The sequence below is a fragment of the Setaria italica genome, chromosome V (assembly GCF_000263155.2).
Source record: "Setaria italica strain Yugu1 chromosome V, Setaria_italica_v2.0, whole genome shotgun sequence".
NCBI classification, from domain to species: Eukaryota; Viridiplantae; Streptophyta; class Magnoliopsida; order Poales; family Poaceae; genus Setaria; species Setaria italica.
In genome coordinates this window covers 334,189-349,541 of record NC_028454.1, presented here as the reverse complement: position 1 = coordinate 349,541, position 15,353 = coordinate 334,189, and the positions used below count along the sequence as shown (strand labels likewise).

At 46.2% G+C, this 15,353-nt stretch overlaps 3 protein-coding genes across 4 annotated transcripts; all 3 read left to right on the top strand.

The window, feature by feature from the left end:
• The first annotated feature begins 1,083 nt into the window (after window positions 1-1,083).
• Window positions 1,084-5,876, top strand: LOC101753678 (RNA-binding KH domain-containing protein RCF3). 2 transcript variants are annotated; one of them, XM_012846336.3, is made up of 10 exons: window positions 1,084-1,406; window positions 1,927-2,903; window positions 3,047-3,140; window positions 3,237-3,514; window positions 4,143-4,394; window positions 4,534-4,767; window positions 4,893-4,972; window positions 5,065-5,176; window positions 5,259-5,420; window positions 5,520-5,876. In XM_012846336.3, exons 2-9 carry the CDS (start codon window positions 1,935-1,937, stop codon window positions 5,400-5,402), a joined length of 2,163 nt encoding a protein of 720 aa, XP_012701790.1. In that variant the 5' UTR covers window positions 1,084-1,406; window positions 1,927-1,934; the 3' UTR covers window positions 5,403-5,420; window positions 5,520-5,876. The 2 variants fall into 2 exon arrangements, with proteins under 2 accessions (XP_012701790.1, XP_004967367.1); XM_004967310.4 differs by having other exon boundaries at window positions 3,047-3,514.
• Window positions 5,877-6,471: 595 nt separating this feature from the next.
• Window positions 6,472-7,629, top strand: LOC101753264 (uncharacterized protein At5g39865). Its single transcript, XM_022827175.1, has 2 exons — window positions 6,472-6,600; window positions 6,958-7,629. The coding sequence occupies exons 1-2, from the start codon at window positions 6,472-6,474 to the stop codon at window positions 7,627-7,629; spliced, it is 801 nt and encodes a 266-aa protein (XP_022682910.1).
• A 1,273-nt stretch (window positions 7,630-8,902) lies between these two features.
• Window positions 8,903-12,887, top strand: LOC101752710. The gene is made up of 2 exons (XM_004967307.3): window positions 8,903-9,737; window positions 12,508-12,887. Exon 1 carries the CDS (start codon window positions 9,132-9,134, stop codon window positions 9,714-9,716), a length of 585 nt encoding a protein of 194 aa, XP_004967364.1. The 5' UTR covers window positions 8,903-9,131; the 3' UTR covers window positions 9,717-9,737; window positions 12,508-12,887.
• The last annotated feature ends 2,466 nt before the right edge of the window (window positions 12,888-15,353 follow it).

The window sequence follows — 15,353 nt, the reverse complement described above, 5'->3', positions numbered from 1 at the left end:
GGGTGCCTGAGGTAGTGTTTTATGCGTGGGGTTCGCCGAGATCAGGAATTCGAAGGTGAACTCGAACACACGATTTAGACAGGTTCGGGCCATTGAATAGAGTATTACCCTATGTCTTGTGTGTTGTTTGTATTGTATTGGATTGAACTTGTTGGAAGGAGGTCCATGCCTCGCCTTATATTATCGGGGGTAGGGTTACAGGTCGGTTATTTACAAGAATACTAGTCGGATTCGACTAGTGAGTCATACTCTATTTGCTACGAGTAGTTTCTAATTCTCGACTAGTTCTTGCCCTCCACGTAGACCACGCCGTCCTGCATTGTACTCTCCATATTTGACATGTCTTGATGTACAACCACGTATCTAGGACTGTCCAACCCTCTGGTAGGCCCATAAATGTATGGACGATAGGCGGAGCTCCCGACGGGTGGTCGGCGTGGAGGGCAGCGAGAAGGTGACGGTGGGGAGGAGCAGAGGCCATTCTGAGCGGGTCAACGGCTGCGGCGGTCGAGGACGGTGGTGGATCGGAGGTGGCGATTTGAGGATTTGGACGGAGGAGGTGAAACTGGGAGGAAGGATTCAGTAAGGACTTGGTGCTGGTGGGGCAGCGCTGGCAGTTGCAAGGCAAGCCGTCCCGCGGTCGGCCTCGCCACGCCACTCCTCCTCGATGAGGATGACGATGATAGCGGCGTCCCATCCCGACCCTGCCATCCCACTCAAGATAGAGGCGTGAGGGGGAAGAGTCTAACCTGACATGTCGGCCCATCTAACTCAGCACGGTGACATGGTGTTCGAATCCAACGTGGCAGTCAAAACCACCTCAATCCGGTTAAAATAGGGTTCGATGGCTATTTGTACACGGTCTATAGAGTTGAGTGGTTAAAGATTCCTGGTTTTCGAGTTCAATGGTCAAAATCAAACCGAGACTATGGTTCGATGGTCAAAAATAAACTTTTTCTATTTTTGTAAATTGTGTTGAATAATTCTTGGTTTTGATTCCACGTAAAATAATTGTAAGTTTGCAGCTCCCTTGTATAGTTGGTGCTAGTAGCCTCTCCGTTCTATTGCTCAAACATTTACGGAGCAATACCGGAAAAATGACTAAAATACCCCCTGCTCCTTCCCCGTAAGCCTGCTCAACCTAGGGCGGCGAGTTGGCGGCGCCACCAGTCGGCGGATCGACGCAATTCGCCCCCCGGCCACTCCGCCCCACCTTTGCTAGTCTGGCTTCCTGTGGAGATCCATCCCAAATTCCCAACGCGTGCGTTGCGTTCAATCCTCCTTTGTCTTTCTCCGCTTCACGCCTTCACCTCCCTCCCCTTCCCTCTAGCGGCAAAGACAGCGCGAGCGCCGCCGCCCTTGGCCAGTCTTCGCAGGGCGCTTCGCCGGCGACGAGCGTCAGCCAGGTATACCCGCCCATTCCCTTCCCTTCCTGCTGTGCGAAATCGAACACCCCAAATCCTATTTGTATTCGGATCTGACTGTATTCTATCGACTAATAACTTCGATGTGGCAAAACCTATATACAAAACGCGCAGGCATCCTTATGAGGGTTTGCCATATGCAGGCGTTAGTAAAGTTGATGTTTTGCAAAACTGATCGGGCGTATATGTGCAAACCCTATGTCCTATCCTGCGTCCGCCCCTGATGCTACTAGTAATAACTAGTGTTTCAACCTTAGTATCTTACATTATCGTTGAGGGTTTGCCATGTATCCTGTTACTAAACGTGTGCTACCAACCGATTACAAATACTTATATGCGAAATGGGATGGATTTTGTTCAGTTCCACCTTTTCTTCTTGACTGTAACAATTGGTCCCACTTTTTTTTTTTGTGTGCAAGCAGTTATTTTTGTTTATTGAGTTATCTGCTGTGCTACCTCATTTGACATTATGGTTGTTGCCGTCTGCTTGTTTATCGACCAGGAGAAGGCATGGCTTCACGCGTGACACCTTCTAAGAGGCCGTTTCAGAAAAATTCTTCAGACCACAATGGCCGGGGCAAGTGGCAGAAGACGAAGCATTCTTCTTCACATAAATCTCAGTTCAAAATAGAGCCTGGTGTTCCCATTTTTCGCATTCTTTGCCCTGCTTCAAAATCTGGGAATGTAATTGGTAAAGAAGGCAGCATTATTGCAAAGATACGGCAAGAGACTGGAGTGAGAATCAGGGTTGATAAAGCAGTCTTAGATTGTGACGAGAGAGTTATTTTCATATCTGCAATTGAGAAGGATGTAGAAGCTAGTAGAGAGCAATTTGGAAAGAATGATGGAGGTGTTGCTGTTTCTGCCCGTGGTGACCATGAGAAGGATAAAGTCAACAGTAAGGAGAAAAAGGATGATCCAGAGAAAAACCTCAGTAAGGGGGAAGAAGATGGTTCAGAGGGAGACTACCGTAATGAGGAAAAGGATGATTCGGAGAAAGACAACAGCAAGGAGCAGAAGGGTGATTTAGAGAAAGAAAATAGTAAGGAAGATAAGGATGATTCAGAGAAAGACCACAGTAATAAGGAAGAAAAGGATGATGATTCAGAGAAAGACCACAGTAAGGAAGAAAAGGATGATGATTCAGAGAAAGACCACAGTAAGGAAGAAAAAGATGATCCCTTTGTTGCAATAGATATGAAATCAGAACCGGAGAGGGCAGTACCTTCAGCACTGAAGGCCATTTTATTTGTCTTCGATAGGATTTTTGCAGCTGAAGATGATAATGAAACTGGGGATGCATCGGGTGCGAGCACTTCTGTTTCTTTGCGATTATTGGTTCTATACAGCCAAGCAGGTTGGCTTTTGGGGAAGGGTGGTAGTGTGATTAAGCAAATGTCAGTTGATAACGGCTGTGAAATCCGTGTTTCAAAGGACAACCTTCCACCATGTGCACTATCCAATGACAGACTTTGCCAGGTATATTTTTCAGGATTGGATTTCATTATCATGTTTCATCTAGTTGTCTCCTGTAAATTTTCTTTGGTTGTGTTGTAAGATCATTCAGTTATTTCAAATACTTATTTTTGCTCTTGGTCTTTGTTGATATATCATTCAAACAGATCAATGGAGAGGTTGACTCAGTAAGGAAAGGTCTGAATGCAGTAGCTGAATTGCTCTTAGCTCATCCACCCAAGGAATCTGATGTAGTTGCTGGTATTCATTCTTCTGGATCATCATCGCGCTCATTGTTTAGCCAGTCAGATGGTTTTCCTTCAGGAATGCAATCTAACTTCCATTTCCCCTTGCAAGGGCCATCCCAAGCCAATGGACCTTTTGATACCATTGATCGTCAACCAAATATTGGTCCTTTTCCTATCATACATGAAGCTCCGATGCACAACCATGCCTCAGTTCCTATAGAACCCCTCACCTTTAGGTTACTGTGTTCAAAAGACAAGGTTGGCAGTGTAATAGGGAAGGGTGGAAACACTGTTAAAACTATCCAAAATGATACAGGCTGTGAAATAAAAGTTCTTGACACTGTTCCAAAAACGGATGATCGCATCATAAGTATATCTGGACCTGCGGTAACCACCTTCATTATCTCTTGTTGCAAAATATTTGTATCAGATTTTCGTTTGTTCCCATTTAATGTACTTCCTGACCTGCTTTCTGGGTAAATGGCATTCAGCTGAGCTATACGCTTTATTGTCAAACTCCATTCCACGTTTCTTGAGTTGTAAATTTTCTGGACCCAATTAGTGTTAGCGCAATGTTAATGTATTTTTGCATGCTCCGGAAGACTTGGTACCACTGTATGGGATACCATTGCTAGGAAGGGCAAAACTGCAGGCAGAGGTTGTCAGTAGCTCGCAATTAATCTTGTTAAAACATAGGATCAAAGTTCAATCAAATTAAGCTACTTACCAGAGAGTGCGTAGAAGGCTGGATGGCACAAAATTTTCTATGCATAGCTTCTTTTTTTGTAGTTATTTATTGCTTACCTAAATTACTCTTTCGTTCTTTAATCGAGTTATTAATTCATCTGGTGACTGTTTGCCTTTTCCTTTTGCAACTCTTATGGCATAAAGGAAATGTAGGACTTCCATGGACTTAACTCTTAGTATTTCACTACCACTGTCATTCGAAGTTTTAAAAGGAGAGACTAGTCACTGATCACTGATGCATCCATTTATCTTTTCTTTTGTTCTGCAGCATCCGGGTGATGGAATCTCCCCTGCACAGAATGCCATTTTGCATGTGCAGCGCAAACTTATGTTGCCTGCCTCTGATAAGGAGGGTCCTGCAATGTGTAGGCTGATTGTTTCACCCAACCAAGTTGGTTGCCTTCTGGGCAAAGGAGGTAGCATCATAACTGAAATGAGGAAGCTTTCAGGAGCATTTATAGTAGTGCTGAGCAAAGACAAGATCCCGATGGGTGTCCCAGAAGATGATGAAGTTATTCAGGTCTGCTTTTGTTGTACTACTATACCGAAGAATTTAATTGTTGAAAGAATGTACTGAGATCTTTATTTGCCCTGATGAAATTCTAGTTCATATTTTACCTTTGTTTTTTATTAATTATCTGCAAAATTGCTATTTTTAGATAAGCGGGGGCTGTGACGCTATTCAAGAAGCTCTAATGCAGATAACTGCTAGGCTTCGTAACCATCTTTTCCGAGACAGAATGCCTGCATTGGGTCCTAATATGCGGCCACCTTTTGGTTTGTTAGATTCTCAGTTTGGTCCATATGTGGGAAACCATGAATCTTCATCTCTGTTTCATAAAGATTTTATGGGACGGCCATTGGATGGGATCTCTGCCCCTTGGACAATAAAGGTACCAAACCAACTGATCACTACTGCTTGAGCAGCAAACTCAACAGATATGGCATTATGCATCTTTCTATAGAGTTCCATGTTTCTTATACTTATTCTGATGCAATTCTGGCCCAAATTTTGTAGGGCATTCGTGATGTTGGTGATCCAATGTCAATACCTGATATCCCCGGAGCGGAGCATAGAGAACTCGGTGGATTTTCTGGGTTTGTTTCTTCTCCCAGAAACTTGTCTTTTTTTTATATCCACTCTTGATCAACAACTTAGGTTTTTAAACCTGGGAAAATTGTCATTACAGTCCTGGTCAGTCATCCATGATGCCAAACTTGACTGCAGAGGTCTTTGTTCCAAGATTAGTTATTCCTGCTCTCTGTGGTGAAGATGGAGGTTGTTTGGATAGGATTCGTGAGGTCTGTATTCAACCAGTATTTTTTACAGCATGTCCAATTGCTAGTGTGATAAGCGTGCTTGACCTGTTTAACTTGTGTGCAGTTTTCGGAAGCTAAGATAGCAGTCGCTGAACCTATAGCTGATGCAATGGACACTGCTGTTTTAATATCTGGCACACCAGACCAGATGCATGCAGCCCGAAGTCTTGTCCAAGCATTTGTTATAAGTGAATCGTTTGCCCCATGATACTTGGATCCTCCAAAGGTGACGCATCTGCTCGTAATATTTTGTTCGTTTCTTTTTAGTAATATATATTTTTATCTAAAGCAGCTGGTGGGATTTATGGTGATGTTAATTGTGTAGGCATTGAAGCTAGTGAAAAAAAAAGTGGGTTCGTGTTGTGAATATGCGTCCCTGTTTGCCGAGTGGCATATGCTCCAAGAGGTTAATTAGGCTGAGTAGATATAGACTTCCAAACTCATCCCTTAGAGATATGGGACACATTCTGGGTAGCACCAGAGATGTATTGCTTATGTAAGCAGTATGCTTGGACCCGAAATTACCCTCAGTACTGATGTTGTGGATGTTAAAGTTATCTGCATCTCCATTTCCTTTGGTACCTGTATTTGTAAGAAGCACAAATGCAGGCTATTGCCAATTGTTTTGCGATCAAGGTTTTGGGAGGCGTTTATGGTATAAGAGTACTATGTTGAGACTGTTATTATTCTGGTGATAGAAATGCCACCCTTATTGCTGGCCTGACGTGGAGCATGGAGGGCAAATCACTTGGTCACAGGCAGCATCAGTGACGGAGCGTATGGCCACAAGCACGGTAGCGTAGCGTGCGCTCCTTCACATGCCATGCCATCTGGTGGGTCGTTTTTGTTTTGGCGCGCACTGCAGCTGCTGTTAGACGTTGAACGTCATCTGGAATGCTGCTGGATTCTCTCGAAATCATTGGAAATAAAATTCGTGTGTTCCAAAGAGTGCTTTAGGTTGCTGGGGTCGTAAATTATGCATGTTTGGTTCTATGACTACAGTAGATATATGTACAGCATCTAAATTTGTCCTGACATCTCAAGTTAATTTTCCTTGTTTTAGAACAAAAAGCTATGAATTTTGCACAAAAAAGTTCTCTGTGGGACGTTGACCCAGGCAGCCCACGCAGCGTCGTCATCTTATCATCAGAGAGCGAGGCAGCCACTCAAAAACTCTGCAGCTCTTCCCTCCACAACCTCTCACTCCAAACTCTTCTACCACACCAGCTAACTATTATTCAGTCCCCTCCACAGCCGCACACCTTGCAAGAGCTGCCATGGGGTGCGCGGGCTCCAAGGCCGCCACGGACGTCGCGGTGGCCGACGTCTACCGTCCGCCGCCCACCAGCGTCTCCCTCTTCGACATCAGCGCCGTCGAGGAGCCCTGGCGCATCGCCAAGAACAAAGCAGCAGGCGATGACGATGAGGAAGATAGCAGCGACGAGGATGAGGAAGAAGAAGAAACCGACGACGAAGAACAAGAAGAGGAAGAGGAGAAGCCCGCCGTCAAGACCGTGGTGCCGCTGCCACTCCTGGACAAGCTGGAGGGCTACGAGCTGGCCCCGGCGTCGTGGTCCGAGGTGAGCAAGGCCCTGGAGGACATGAAGCCCGTCCTGGACTCCAACAACCAGCAGGCCTACACCATGCCGCCGCCAGCTGCTCCCAAGAAGAAGAAGACCAAGAAGGCCAAGAAGAAGAAGAAGAAGAAGAAGAAGAAGGAGCAACAACCGACGACGACGCCTGCTGCTGCCGCGGCGGACGAGGTTGCCAATAAGAAGGCGCCGGCGCCGCCGCCGGAGCTTGCGGGGCGGCGCGTGGTGAAGGACAACCCCTTTTTGATGCGCGACCGCGAGAGCAAGGGCAGCGACGGCAGCGCGCCCAGGTGGAAGCGGCGGGACCCGTTCGAGGGCTGCCCCGAGCGGCGTCCGCCGGGCGCCGCGGGCGGCGGGGTGGTGCTCTACACGACGACGCTCCGCGGCGTGCGGCGCACCTTCGAGGACTGCGAGCGCGCGCGGGAGCTGGTGGAGGCCTGCGCCGAGGCGGCGGGCGTGGGGGCCGTCGACGAGCGCGACGTGTCGTTGCATCCCGAGTACCTCCGCGAGCTGCGGGAGCTGCTGGCCGGCGACGGCTCAGGCGCGGCGGCGCCGCCGCCGCCGCGGCTCTTCGTGATGGGGCGCTACGTGGGCGGCTCGGAGGAGTGCGTGAAGCTGGCCGAGTCCGGGAAGCTGAGGGAGATGATGCGGTGGGTGAAGGCGCGCGGCGAGGCCTGCGCGGCCAAGGACGGGCGCGGCTGCGAGGGCTGCGGCGGCGCGCGCTTCGTGCCGTGCTGGGAGTGCGGCGGCAGCTGCAAGGTGGTGGTGGAGAAGGGAGGCGAGGTGGAGAGGTGCGCCAAGTGCAACGAGAACGGGCTCATGATGTGCCCCATCTGCCACTGATGGCTTTGCATTGCATCCCTTTTGTTTATCAGATTTGCTAGACATGAAATGCTTTGTTTATTTATTCATGTAAGAGATTTGTACGTACATGTATACTACTAGCTAGCATCTGTGTACGCATATATAGTGTATATTGTCAATGCGATGTAAAGTAAGATCGATCCGATCGATCCGAGTGTAAAACCTTGTGTGTTGTACAGTGCTAGTTCAAAGAGGGAATAATACAGAGTGAGTAGTACATGAGCCTCATTGCCTATGACTTCATGGATTTTTCAGCTTATGATTTTAGTCTGGAAACTTTGAATGAGTGGTGATCTTGCTGCCAGCAAAGGACTTGTTTTCTCATTTTCTCATGTGGTTGGCCTGGCCGGTTGAGCGCTGACAATCCAATACAATACTGTGCAGAGGAGAGGAGAGGAGAGGAGAGAGCTTTGGGCTGCTCAGGTGTCCAGCCAGGTAGTAGGGGCATCATCAGCATCACTCCTCCTCACACATCTCTCTCGCCATGTTAATTATATATTACTTTTAAACTCCATTAGTCTGAGATGGTGTTTTGCCGGGATTCATTTGAAAAATTAAGAGAAGTCAATCCTTGGCAGGGCAATGACAGATTGACAATGAGCAAGCAAGCAGTCATCTGCACATGGATGCAACTTGAAAACCGCCTGTATTGCATTTGGGTTGGATTCATTTTACATACGGCCGGGCCAGGCCGACATGCATCCAACGTATGCATATGGACCACTACTTATACAGAGGAGCAGGAGCCTCCAATCCAAGCATAAATAATAATCATCTTCAGGACGAGGTAGCGAATGAACAATGCTGCGAGATCTCAATTCTCAGCTCAACGGTATTATTCCGATCGCATCTTATTCATACCACATTCATACGTATAGTATCTCACACAAATTTCGACATTATAATTGTTACAAATGGAATAGATTCCATGTAGTGACGATATATGACTGAATATTACAAAAGCAAAAGCAAATATCGAAATCATAATCGGCCCTTTCTGAGGAAAAAGAAAATGATCAGACCTCACACGACCTTGCAGACACCTGGTCTGTCTACTACTGCTACTACTACTACAGTGCCAAGATGATCACCAGTTCTTTTAGAGTGGATATCCAATCCAAAAAGGAGAAAAATGGTGATGAATTACATAAAAGAAGGAAAAGAAAAGAAAAAAGAAAGTTCTTTTTTTTTTGGTTCTGAGAGAAAGAAACTGAAATCTGGAATGAAACAAGTCCAGTCTGTCTGCCTTCATCCAGGCCAGGGGAAGGAAGGAAGAAGACCACAGACGGACAGACACACACAAGCAGGCTGCAGACAGACCCGGCCAGGCAATCGCAATTCTTCCCCTTCCTCCAGCGCATCGGCATCGCAGCGCAGCGCCGCCCGCCCCCACCACGTCGGCATCGCCTCGCCGCCAACACCCAACTCGGATCTCCCTCTCCGCCGCCCCCGCCCCCGCCCCGCCTTGGGGCTTGCCTCGGATGCTCCCGGCCTCGCACCCGCTGCTCTACGCCTGCGTCTTCCGCGACACCCACCTCGTCGCCGAGCTCCCCACCGACGCCGACGACCTCCCCCCGCTCGCCGCAGCCCTCCTCGCCGCCGCGCCGCCGCACCACCGCCACCTCACCCACTCCGCCGCCGGCCGCGCGCACGCGCTGCTCCTCGCACCCCCGCTCGCGCTCGCCGCCGTCTCGCGGGCGCCGCACCTCCCGGCCGCGCAGCTCCTGCTCTTCCTCCGCCACCTGCGATGCCTCCCCGAGGACAGGATGCGGGACGAGATGCCGCGCCTCGCGATGCGCCTCCCGCTCCCGCCCGACGACGAGGCCGCGCTCGCGCGCGAGGAGCACGACGTCGCCGCCGCAGAGGCCGAGGCCGAGGAGGCGGCCAGGAGGGACGCTGAGCTCGCCGCGCGGAGGACGCCCAAGCGGGACCACCGGGGAGGCGCCGCCGCCTGGGCCTGGAGGCGCCAGCTCTGGATGGTCATCCTCGTGGATCTCGTCCTCCTCGCCGTCCTCTTCGCCGCATGGCTCGCGGTCTGCAGGGGATTCAGCTGCATTGGCCGGTAAATAGCTACACAAATTTCCAAGGTAATCAATCAAATGAACTGCATTTCTTTTGATTGCTCTTCCCGTGGACTTTCTTCTAGTGCCGCGATTTCATGATTCGAGGATTCAGACCGACAGAAAAACCACAAAAAATGCCACCTTTACCTTCATTTAGCGTGTCTTGTGATCCTTGGTGCTAATCGCTGCCATTCAGTTACTCGCACTGTTGGAGACTCGGGATCCATGCGTTCTCTTAGTACGTAGTGACCCTCGTTCATCAAACTAGGGAGGGTGGTATATAGGAGCAACGTTATTTTTATACCAATCCTTTGAACGAATTCGGATCCACATTATGCAACCTTTATGATCCTACAATCTGTATCACGATCTTGGCAAATATGGCTCTGCTTGAATCATGCCCAGGCCATGATGGCTATGGTCAATCCTCGGTGAGGATCCAGGGAGGCGGAGGTTGTCTACCTGCTGGCTGTGTTCCCACCTCCAGCACAAATGATCATGTCTTGAGCAGGAGTTGGCTTGTCTTTGCATCTACTATCCATATGGAATTGTGATAATGAACCTTTTTTTTTTTGCTCTTTTACTGCAACTTGTGTGTAGTACAGTTGGGCACTTGGCCAAGGTTTCTTCTCCTGATGGCAAATGGCTTTATCCTTGAAGTCGCTGGACATGACGAACAGCAGCTGAATGTGATACGGTTCAAGTGCACTAGTTGCTGGTTCACTCAACATTTGAATGGTAAAGCTGCAGTAGGATTGTATGTGCTAGGCTGATGATTCATTGATTCCTGCCCCCAAACAATTGGCACAACAATAACCCAAGGCATGTTTTTTACCCAAGATCTAGTATAACGCAACCTGCACAGTGACAACCCAACCTAGAAGCACAACTTCAGGTTAAGCTTGCATAGCTCCATAACTGGTGTGAGTTGTAGAGCATCAAACTAAAGGGGAAGGGGCAACCATAACTCCATAAGAAGGGAAGTGTGGAGTTTAGTGCCAATCTTAATTCAGTAGAGGAGTTAACTGGTGAGGTCAAAATTAGCCACATATATACTTGCTGCGTAATATTGGTTCGTTGAGGATGTGGAGGGAATAATAGAATTTATATTGGCAGTTTTCTCAGGGATGAAAATACCGGCAAGATTGAGAACTAAGATTTTGCTCTGTTGACTCATTTTTTTGTTATTAAATTAGTCCCCTGTACATGCACATGGTGATATGGATATAAGTTTTGGGGGACTGATTTCTGTGTCAACGAAATGGGTCAACACATTCGATGGTACAGTACAACTTAATTTGGGAAAAAAAAATCCAAAACAACACTACAATAGCAATGCTGTAGCACTTGTTCTTTTAGTTATCCTAAACTCGACTGGATAATCCTAGAAACAAAAAATCATTCCCCAGATGATAGCATGCCTGATCAGATCAGTCCCAGTGAAGAAGCACCGATACATGTGGTGATCTGTTCTGGACTGTATTAATCTTCAATGCAATTTTTTATCATCATTATTCATGAATCTATTTTATTCTTCGGAACCTTTTTTGGTTAGCATGTCTGGTATTAACATGGGTGTTTCTTTCGAGCATTCAAAGTTGCAAAACACAAAGGTTCGTTTTTTTTTAGTTCCAGCGAAAATGAAACTGAATGTATTCCTGGGCTCCAAACGAGCAGCCTTTTTTTCTCTGCTTTGTAGTTTGTTGAGATTACATACATATTAAACGCAAGAGTATTATCACTTGTAGATTCATTTTTGGATATTATGAATTGATTAAAAAGATTGCAGATTACTCATAAAAACAGTTTCTGGGAAAATCATACACATATGAAGTGATGCTTTTTTACCTGCTAAATATGTACTTTTTCCTGGTCCATGCATCGCATGTATGATATGGTCAAGTAAAGATGGGTAACCTTTTCTTTTCATTGTGGCAATTTAGAGTTGGGAGGTATGATACTTAAAAGAAAAGGCAAAGCTGTAGCTTATTTGTTGGGTTCACTGGCTTCACTACTCTAATTAGAGTTTCCAGTTTTGCCAATGTGTATGGTGGCATGGCGAGTTGAGCCTATCTCCCCTGGATCTGGTTGATGGCATGGCTGCATCATGTCTATATATGCACGTTCACTAAAGAGTAAAGAATGTGATACGAAATTCGAGACTATCAACCAACTAAATGACATAAATGAAAACTGAGAGATGTTATTTCTCTTATATAAACTGGTATGTAATAAACATCATAAACTAATAGACCAGATGTTCAAATCAGGTTCGTTATATCTGATTGTTGATAAGGAGTCTGTACTTGTTATTGAGGCTGTTGCACAAAGAACAGTTTGTAATTGCATTGATCCTTTTTTTTTTTGTTTTGGTCTTAGATCGTTTACCTCCAAGTTCCACATTTGTCTGTAGTCTTTCATACTGATGCTTTTCTGGATTCAAAATTTTGACCCCTCCGCTGCATAGCTCCTTGTTTTTATTGATGTATTCCCTTGTGTTACAGCATTATGGTCTTTAGTTCCATGTCATTGAGTCTTCCATCTAGGAAAATTGGAAATACACCAGAGTTACCACTTCTGCGATTAAACTATATTAAACCACCTCATTACTGATGCCATCATTCTTGACTTTTGCGGAGATAATCAATTCCTCATTTGACAATATCGTTATGAAGGGTCTTGAACAGTTCAGAATAGGACATCTAAGTTCTGCAAGAAAGGACACTGTGTAAAGCTGAAATTTCGAACTACTATACTGAATTTTCTGATCTTTGTTCCTTTTTTCTTGCTGTAGGCTGCAGCTCTAATTTTAAGCAAGAAATCTGGAGTGCAGTTGTTTCTCCGATGTTAAAGTGGGTGATACCATAGCGTGGTTGCAAGCTGCCAATATTTGCATGGAAAGGCACTTCGGCCCCCCCGCATGTTGTTGCGTCCTTATTGTATGAATCATGTTTAAAAGTGAAGGCCAACAGTCTTGCTAGACTTGATATGTTTGAATTTGTTGGTTTGGTTAAGGTGATCTGTAAACCCTGTAGTGCAATTTTTTGGTTCAATTTTATATACGAAGCAAATGTTGAGATTTTGCCCCATTGGTCCTGTTTCCCCTGCATTTTGACCAGGGCAGACTCTGGTACATGTGAATCTTTTACTGTCATAACCTTTGTCAGACTTGCTGTTCTTTGTCTCTATTCTCCATCGCTGCAAGCGTTATGGTCATGTTTAATTGCTTTCATCATCACCTGGGAACTTTGTGGCAGTCTTCTGGGATGCTTATTTTCAAGAACTGTGTAATGAAGGCCGTATGCATATGCTGAAACTCTGTAGGTTTCTTTCAGAATAAAAAACTGTCTGTCTGTACTCATACTTTCTCTTTCTCAGTGCCTTTTTGTGCCTTCTGTGATGCAGTACTCAAAGAGCGCCATCGAACTGAAAGTCTGCATCAGCTCAGTCATCTTGTTCTCCTGAGTTGCGAGTTCCATCTTGTGACATGGAAGTGAGTCTCGAAGAGCAAACCTGCCCATGAATCACCTGACGGTATCCTTATCGGTTCAACCATTTTATTTGCGTCTGCATTTTAAATCTGCCAGAGTCTGATGGCAGGGCATGCATGGATATATCAGTTATCCTTGCCAGAACTGCAGACATTGAAAGCTAGTGCTTGCTTTACACCTGGTCAATTTGGAGGTCATTTCAGACGTCCAAAACAGGCTTGACACGGCACGGTGCGAAAAAGAAGTCGTGCCAGCCCTCTTGACGAGGAGAGTGAGCGGCCGCATCGATCAAATCAAGTCAAATTCAGAGAAATTTAAAAGAATTGGTTTTGTCAAGATCAGGTCAGTTGTCTCACCTAACGCTACGCTAGATTGAATGCACATGCTGCTGGCCCATTTCAATTCCAGGCTTCGATCCAGATCCTATCCTCCTCCATCATACAAGCTTTACTTGCTATCTGCACTCGTGTTCACCCACATGCTGGAACAGTGCCAATTTGCCGGCGATAAGACCGGCCAAGTGAGCCACTGGAACTAGAGCGATGCTGGGAACATACTACTAAATTTCATAGAGAGAACCTTCAATTTCTATAGAATTTAAATATTTGAATTGAATTCAGCAAGATGCATGGTTCCTCCTGTGCCGTTAGCCCGTTACGGTCACCATTGCGATGACAGGGCTGTCGACAGAAGTCGGTTGCATTGCTTGTAACGGTCCCCAGTTGAATGAAGCATTTCATAAGCCCCTAGGGTGCAGATAGGTTAGGAGTTGGGGACCAAGTACATTGTGTCTATGTGCAGGCACTGCTGGTTCCAACATTCAGAAGGTTCTTGGCAGTTTAACATAAAAGATGGCCATTTAGAATCGTTTTGCGTCGCAGTTGCAGCCAATGGGCTCTTCCCTCTCCATGTCCATGCTTATCAGCATCCACTGCTCAGGCCTGAGGGGTCTACTGACGATAAACTTGAGCTGAAAAATAAAACCCACAAGCATTAGGAGGAATCAATGAAACATAAAATATATTAGCAGAAACAGAGCTGAAGGCGCAGGGAAAAGGCGTCTTTCGCTTTATTCTGGCGCGCAAAAATGCCATTCTGCAATGAAATATATATGATGAACGATCCCACCGCGCGTCGACAAGTGGATCCACATCAAAGGCCTGAAGCCATCCTTTAGTGGTCAGAGATGCAAATGCCTGCTGCCCTCCATCTCCATAGATTAGAGCCTAACCCAAGCTTGCTCCTTCATGCTTTGCTTTCCCGGCCCTCTTTACATGCACTTTCAAGTCCCCTCCACTAGCCTCTAGCTCATATATATAATTATCTCTCTTGTACCATGCACAACACTTTGCTTAATGCTCACATGTAGGAGTACAACACATCACCTAAGAAGGAAGAATCGATCACACATCAGAGCTCATTGGATGCGAGAATCGGTCAATCGATAGTATGAACACTCGCCATGTTATTCTGTCGAGCAGGATTACTAACTAGTTTATTGACAGTTGGGAGTAAGTGCTTGCTGCTTTGAATCAAGAATGTGATCTTTGCTATCATAACTATATGAGATATGCAGCAGCCTAAGATATAGCAACAGATTAGGAGAGGAGAAGCATCATGGAAAATTCACCGGCGGATCGATGGGGATGTCTTTAATCGCGGTGCAGAGTGGATGGAGCATGATTTTCGTAGCAAAGAAATCCGGTCAAAATTAATAGGTAGAACAAGTTGCATGGCATATTCGTTGCTTGCCTATCCTACAGGAGCTTTCCGTTCCTCACACATAGCATAGGCTCCATAGTTAATTTTGTTCTGTCTATTCACTGGTAATTTGAAAGCCAGTAGGCTGCCTGCATAGATTACGCTTGGCCCCAAAGCTTAGAAAAGTAGATAACACTGACATCTTCCCTGCCAAATGCCAAGGCTTCAAGTCAATCCAACTCATGTATAGATGCCAAACAACTGACTAAACTAGTCTTTCATCTGAATAGGCTTCCTTGGACACATAAGTTGCTGAATGTTACTGAAACGTTACTTTTCACCATGATCTATTCAGGCAGACAGTGAAATCCTTTTATACCACTTTGGGTAGTCCTATGCCACTGTGAGATAGAGCAATGTCACCTACCTGTAAACAATGAGCTCAGAG

What these genes read in the sequence shown, in the direction of transcription:
- LOC101753678 (XM_004967310.4), top strand. Translation starts at nt 1,935, where the DNA reads ATGGCTTCACGCGTGACACCTTCTAAGAGGCCGTTTCAGAAAAATTCT. An exon ending in GAACTCGGTGGATTTTCTGG is followed by an intron (nt 4,973 to 5,064) that starts GTTTGTTTCTTC and finishes TTGTCATTACAG; the next exon opens with TCCTGGTCAGTCATCCATGA. An exon ending in GTTTGGATAGGATTCGTGAG is followed by an intron (nt 5,177 to 5,258) that starts GTCTGTATTCAA and finishes ACTTGTGTGCAG; the next exon opens with TTTTCGGAAGCTAAGATAGC.
- LOC101753264 (XM_022827175.1), top strand. Translation starts at nt 6,472, where the DNA reads ATGGGGTGCGCGGGCTCCAAGGCCGCCACGGACGTCGCGGTGGCCGAC. An exon ending in GGCGCATCGCCAAGAACAAA is followed by an intron (nt 6,601 to 6,957) that starts GCAGCAGGCGAT and finishes GCGGCGGACGAG; the next exon opens with GTTGCCAATAAGAAGGCGCC.
- LOC101752710 (XM_004967307.3), top strand. Translation starts at nt 9,132, where the DNA reads ATGCTCCCGGCCTCGCACCCGCTGCTCTACGCCTGCGTCTTCCGCGAC.